The sequence below is a fragment of the Styela clava genome, chromosome 7 (assembly GCF_964204865.1).
Source record: "Styela clava chromosome 7, kaStyClav1.hap1.2, whole genome shotgun sequence".
Taxonomy (NCBI): domain Eukaryota; kingdom Metazoa; phylum Chordata; class Ascidiacea; order Stolidobranchia; family Styelidae; genus Styela; species Styela clava.
Window position 1 is genome coordinate 5,180,243 of NC_135256.1, and position 7,320 is coordinate 5,187,562.

The 7,320-nt window shown below is 36.8% G+C and overlaps 1 protein-coding gene across 1 annotated transcript; it reads left to right on the plus strand.

The window, feature by feature from the left end:
* Nucleotides 1–818: 818 nt before the first annotated feature.
* On the plus strand, nt 819–3,995 carry LOC120327839 (platelet-activating factor acetylhydrolase-like). The gene has a single exon (XM_078114518.1). The coding sequence runs from the start codon at nt 884–886 to the stop codon at nt 2,111–2,113; it is 1,230 nt and encodes a 409-aa protein (XP_077970644.1). The 5' UTR covers nt 819–883; the 3' UTR covers nt 2,114–3,995.
* The last annotated feature ends 3,325 nt before the right edge of the window (nt 3,996–7,320 follow it).

The following is a 7,320-nucleotide window of genomic DNA, read 5'->3' on the forward strand; positions in this document are numbered from 1 at the left end:
TAGATTGCCGCGCGAGATCTCGTGTTATTGGAATGTGTACCGGTAGTTTGTTTATGAAGATTGTGAGACGTGGCTTTTTTGCTTTTTCAAGTATAAAGGTTGCAGTAAATTCTTGCAAAGGCAGTTGTGAAATGGACACAGAAGGGTAATTGATTTGTACAGTACAGAAAACTCAAATTTCTGACTTCTGAGATGTGAATACTGCAGTCCTGACATACCGGTACCGTACCCTACCGGAAATTGCGGCAGCTGTTTGCTATAAACAGGAAGAATGCTACTAATCAGAAACTCTGTGTAGTAGGCTTATCAGGGCAGTAGCATGGAATATAGGCTATTGGTTCTTGGAGATTTTCATATATTACAGTATTAGTACCGGTACAGCAGTAGGTCATATTACTGTATTATGGCAGTACACAGTATACTGATATTTCATTGTATGCTGCTGTATTTTGTATTTCATTTAAGGTTAAGTATGAGTAACTAGACCTATTGTTGACTTTCAGTTTCAGGGGCTGTACGACTTATTTGACCATGATAAATTTACATCCAATTCCATACTACTGTACTAGCCAAATCCATTTGGCAAATGAATGGAAATAAATTAGCTCTGTAATTTTTTTCTGTTTTTATTAGGTCAGTAGGTGTGGAATTCTATAACGTCTAAACGTGGTATCAACTGTATGAATGTTTCATTATTTTATTCATTGCAACATTGGTATAAGGATATAACTTGAAAATTTGTAGAATATACGAAATGATATATTCTTTTTACTGTTTTAGGCCCATAAATAAAGATAGGATGCTGCATAGGTTTGTACTTAATTTGTTGTCTCATTTACAGAAATATTATTTACCAACGCATTAAACTTGAATAAAAATAATAATGTCATTTTGTATACCTCGAGCATCCGGACCTTCTGCTGTGGCTTGTGTCGATATTTTAGACAAAACTGGTCTTGACAGCACATTTTTCCGCATTTTCTATCCGACTGAAAAATTTGAACCCGACAAAAAAATATGCCCTCCTTGGATGAACGAAACCTATTTGAATGGATTTGCTGGACTTCTTGGTGGTGGCTGTGCTTCAAAAATTATGAAATGCTTTCTAAAATCCAAACTTGTTCCTGTGCGTTGGAATGGACCACTCGAAATGCCAATGAACACCTCACAATTGCCAGTAGTTGTTGTATCTCATGGACTCGGGCTGTCAAAAAATGCATATACTTTTCTTTCGAGTGAAATTGCATCTCGTGGATTCCTTGTTGCGGCAGTCGATCATAAAGACAAATCAGCTTCAGCATCACTTTACCTTGAAAAAGAATCTGACGGTGAATATAAAGAAAAGTCTGTGGAATTTCAGCACATTAAGATGCAAACGCCTGAAGAGCAGGCATTGAGATATCAGCAAATCACTCAGAGAGTTGATGATATCTCGAAACTTATCGATTGCGTGGAACAACTAAACGATGGTGCGTTAAACAACGTCCTGTCCGAAAATGTCGATTTGTCTGTTTTTAAAGATAAACTTGATGTGAAGAAATGTGCAATCATTGGTCATTCTTTTGGAGGTGGAACCACAATTGCAGCGTTAGAGAAAGAAAGTCGAATCAAAGTGTCAGTGGCAATGGACGCTTGGTTATATCCCCTGGAACAAAATTACTACAAGATACCTATAAACAAACCACTGCTTTATATCAATGCAGATGGTTACATTGATAAAAAAGAAGTTTTACGAATGCGAAGACTCGATGCTGATGTCACAGGCATTGATGCGGAAAGGAAAATGGTCACGCTTCATGGAGCGGTTCACATGACCTACACCGATATGGGCTTTTTCCCTCGAATATCCTGCATTGCCAAAATGATCGGGATGAGAGGCCCAACCGACCCTGAAATCACAAATGAAATGAACTTGAAGTTACTTCTTGGTTTCATCGGGAAACATTTGGATCTTCCATGTGCCAAAGAAGTTGAAACAATTGTTTCAGAAAATTCAGATTTATGCATGATGGGAACAAATGTTGAAGTTGAAGATCAAGAAATCAAAGAAGCGAAGTTTTCATCCCCTGACATCGACTCTGTGGCAGAAAAAGAACTAAATGTCAAGTTATAAGATGGTGATTTCATTAATCTCAGAAGTTTTTTTCAATACTCCAAAACAGTGGTTCCCAACCTCTTATGGCTCGTGGCCCCTCTGCGAAGAATTTTCGCATTCATGGGCATGGCCCCCCTGTTTATCATTCTACTGGGATTTATATTGTTATTTTGATTTTTGGATTCCAATCTCTTTATGTTCAAACAATTCATGCTCAACAAAGTGGAAAGACCCCACGAAATAACCTTATCAAGCAATGAAACTGAGAAGATTGGAGTTTTTTTGTAAAGAGAGAAGTAAAATCAGTTTTGCACCTAGCATTGTGGCCCCCTTCTACAGTTCTGTGGCCCCCAGTTGGGCTACAGGAGTGGTGACTCCTCTACGGCCCATGGGCCGGGGCCACGGCCCATCTAATTGGGCCACATGGGCCGTGGCCCATAGCTTGATGGGCCGCGGCCCATCAGGAAAAATTCAATTATCTTAACAAATTTTCAATTTTTACCAAATTGTCAATATTCGAACCAAAAAAATATACTCCTGTAGTATGTGTACCAGGTTAGGGTTAGGACAAAAAAAATTCAGATTTTTTACATTATAGTTCTATTATGAGTTCGGGGACTGTCTGTGTTAGCCAAGTGAATAGTTTCTTTACACAAGTTGATGGGCCGCGGCCCATAGCCTGATGGGCCGAGGCCCAATTCGATGGGCCGCAGAGGAGTCACCACTCCCACTCCAGTTGGGAACCACTGTGACTGCTCTTAAACTTAAGTATGAATTGGACTTCTTCAAAATTAGTTATGACAGAGTATTTTGTAGGCTATACGATTTTTGAGCGAAATACGGTATATTAACCATATATTTAAAATAAGAGCAGCTGGTTCCACACAGCAGTATGAAAGGTGTTGTAGAAGACAGTTTCTTATATTAATTGTATATATCACAATTTAAATATGTGGTTCAAAAAATCGAAAATCTGACTCTGATTTATCAACACCTCAGGGAAAAGCATAACTACCTAGTTTTACTTAGTACGCACATGTACATATTAAAATTTGATTATTACTTTTCCATTATGTACCGGTAATACCAAATTTTTACTTTGAATTTTTCTTCTCTCTATTACCTTTTACTTTTCATTGAATCTATTTTACTCTGTGAAGATTGAAGTCTTCAGAAAGGAATTAACTTATTGAACTCAGATATGTTTTAATTGTCAAATTTGACCAATCCATGTATCTGAAATAACTGATTAAATATTCCCATACCCCACTTGGACTAGAAAAGAGACAAAAGTCAATGGTTCACCATATGATTAAGTAGACTCATCAACTTTCCTATTCTATGTGGTACACATTATGATTATTCTGCAAAGCAAGTTAACGATTTAATATTTTTGCAAGGTTCCTAGATCCTTCAAACTACTTGATTAACCCCTGAACCCCATACAGGATTAATTTTTACAAATTATTATTTTTTTTCCATATTATTGTGTAATTTTTTATTTGAATTTTGTATTAAACCTCAACTTGATTATACTTGCCATTTTACAAACATGTTTCTTATTATGGTTTATTCTTGCCTACACTGGCCTTTTGATCTTTGTAACGAAAATTAAAAAAAAAATCAAGATGGTGACATTATATAGTACCAGGCAATGGAGAAATCTTACCAATCTTTGTGAATTTCTCGGTTTTCAGAATGATGCTTTGTCGCCTAAATGCACTTTAACAATAAAATAATAATTTTTTTTTAACAATTTTACATGAAGCAGTATATTATATGCACTTCATATTATTGAAAACAGTTGTCTTGAAATACTTGGCTCATTTGTTTTGTATTTTTATTATTTTTCCATCATCAATTACAATGTAAATAAAAGTAACAAGAACGTTATAAAACATTGCCGGTGTCACTGCATTTGTATAGTTTAAGGTTTTGGCAGAGAGATTTTTAGTTTCCGTTGTCAAAATGGTGTTCTGAAAATATATCCGACCATGCAAGGTAATATTTAAAATTGCTTCGCATAATAAGGCACGACTTCTGTTATGCGGATAAATGTCCCTGTTCCTTGTGTGTGGTGATGTCACATTTTTGCTGCAGTTACGTCACGTTCTGTTTGTTATGATTTATGGACATAAATAAATCCCAACTGTAGGGATTTACAAGCGAGCAAGTTGGTGCAATGCAGTATGTTCCCCATTAGCTTTTTTCCTTTTAATTGAATAAGCTCATTCATATTAACTCGGGCCTCCCTTGCGCAAGGTAAACGGTATTCATAAAAACCAAACACTTGTGTGTATTGATAACGTGCAAATTTTCAGCCACGAGTATGGACATCAGCCACATGGACATAAATTTTGAACAAATGAACATTATGACTTAATGAACGCGGCCGATATCGCATGTTGCTATGTCTTGGTGAGATAAGTATTCGCGTCTAACTTAAGTTTACGTCTGCAGTCCGTAATACCAACCCACCAAAATGGAGGAAACCTTTTTGTCTTGCACAATTCAAGGTTCGCGAGCTGACACAATATGCTTGTTATTTAACGCCGTTCAAACCCGTGAAGAATGCTCACGTAGGCTATCACAGAAAATACAGGCTTCTCGTTGTTGCCATTAATCGGATGTCGGCTGCGAGATTGGTTTGGTCCCTGGTCAATTTTTTTTGCAGATTTGCTGAATGACAGTCGATTGTGGGGTCATGTGATTAGGCCGCCTTATCAGCCCGAAGCAGAGCCGACATTTGCTTGCTTTGTTAATGATTTATATGAAGTATGTCTTACGTTAATGAGTGAAATTTAGGTCACAACTGAGAAACGTTGGGGCATAGTCTGCAACTTTTGTGCTATGAAAGTCTCAAAGCTGAATGTTTCTAGCTAGCATGCGGTAAAAAAAGTAGAGGAGGGGTAACCAAAATACCTAGTTGAATTCAGTAAACCCACTAGTGTTCTTTCGATTGGACCTGAATCGTAATTTTTGTTTAGCAAAGTAAATCTGCAACTCGTTAATTAGACAAAGGGTACTGGACCTAACTGACTAAAAAGATAGGTATCAGTAGTGAATGACCAAAAAGGTAGGTATCAGTAGTAAATGACTAAAAAGGTAGGTATCAGTAGTAGATGACTAGAAAGGTAGGTGTCAGTAGTAAATAGCTAAAAAGGTAGGTAACAGGAGTAGATGACTAAAAAGGTAGGGTTAGGGTTACTGATACCCTAACCCTATCTTTTTAGTCAATGTAACATGTGATAACTAGCTTTTTAGATTTACTACTGATCCCTACCTTTTTGGTTGGGTCCAACGGTACTCCCGTAGTGTGCGGGCCAGGTTACCGTTAGGGCATAATTTTATTACAATTTTCCTTATTTTAATTCTATTACGTGTTCGGGACTGTCTTTGTTAGCCAAGTGAATATTATATCCCCTGCCCATAGGTTTCAGTCCCTTTATACAACTTGACGTAAAGTAAGCGAACAAAATTAGTTACCGTCATATTGGTACATACACTTCTTGAGCGCCCTTGGAAATACATTTACACCTTAATTATTTTTAATAGTTGGTTTGGGAAAATGGGGGGGGGGGAGGTGTGGACGATTTAAATAAATTTTAAGCGACTAAGAAGACCCCAGCTATAGTTCTCTTGAAATCACGAAACCGCTATATGTAGCCTATGTATTCACCCATCGTTCACTCATTGTAATGTATGTCACTTTTCTTCAGTTTTGGCGTGTAAACAATTCGAAAATAATAATTAACTGAAAACCAGAAACAAAAAATTGTGTTACACAGTGTAATTTGTCCGGCCGGCCCCACTTCCCATTAAAATAAGAAAGTTTAATTGCAGAAATCTGCTCATGTAATTAACTTTATTTGTTAACACAATATTTTGCCACCCCTAAAATTAGGCGCTCCAGAAGTACATGTACCAATATGGCGGTAGCTAATTTTGTTCGCCTACTTCACATCAAGTTGTGCAAAGGGACTAAAACCTATAGTACATTCACTTGGCTAACACAGACAGTCCCGAACTCGTAATAGAACTAAAATAAGGAAAATCGGAATAAAATTATGGCCTAACTAACCCTAACCTGTACACCCACTGCGGGAGTGCCCAAAATTGTACTTGATTTCATCCTATTTATTGATTCTGTATTACATTAGCGGGTATACGGACCAGGAGTGCGTGCAGCCTGTCAAAAAAGAGCAATTGCCAGGCCTGTCCATGGGACAGCACACATTCGTATTTCCCATGGGACACGAAAACCGTATAATTATTGGGGAAATGATGGTAAAACATTTCGTTATGGATTTTGTGTCCATGTATTTGAGCATAGTTCTCTAGTTAGTTATAGAGAGCAAAACATATTCAGCATTAACAATATACTTCGTGAAGGGGCTGTTGGACACATTTATATCAGTTATGAATATAAAGTTAACAAAGTCCGTAAATGTTGTTGTTTTGCATGTCTCTTCGTACATGTAGTCCTATTTAGTAGACGCTAAACCTAAATTTAACTGTTTTTACTGGATTTTATTCCAATGGAAATCCTATGTGATGGGACAGGCATAATTGCTATGGGAAGGGAATGGGACAGAAAAATATGTCTCATTGACAAGCCTGGCAATTGCATTCAACGTAAATACGCGACCATTATAATTATTATTTATTTCATGCCAACTACAATTCCAGGGATTACAATTTAATCATGTAGAATTGTAAATTGATTGAATATATATTATATTTTATTTCACAATGGTCTGGAAGATATTCGCAGCGGTAATTTCAATTAACTCTTTTAACTCTGACGTCTCTGAGCGAAGTCATTCCTCGCCCTGAAGGTTCGCGCCGCCGTATCGTCAGGACAATAAAATAATTCGAATATTAGTTATTTTTTTTATAACTTTCGACCAATTATAGATAGTGTATTGACGGACATTTCAAATGGGGGTAAATTTTATCGCGCAGTCAGTGAAATGTTACATTTCAAAATAAATTTCGTCAAAAAGTGACAAATTGATTTTGATCCAACTAACTTGCTTGTAAGTGAGTTATGACTCAAAAATCTTGTTTTTTTGTGCAGAATATACTACCAGTGTTACCTGTTTACAGGCTTTTAGTTGATATTTGAAATTATTTGCGAAACTATTTCATAACTGAAATTATAGAAAAATATACAATTCGCTAGCCGCGACGTACTGATTACTTAGCTACGCAAACAGCAACCA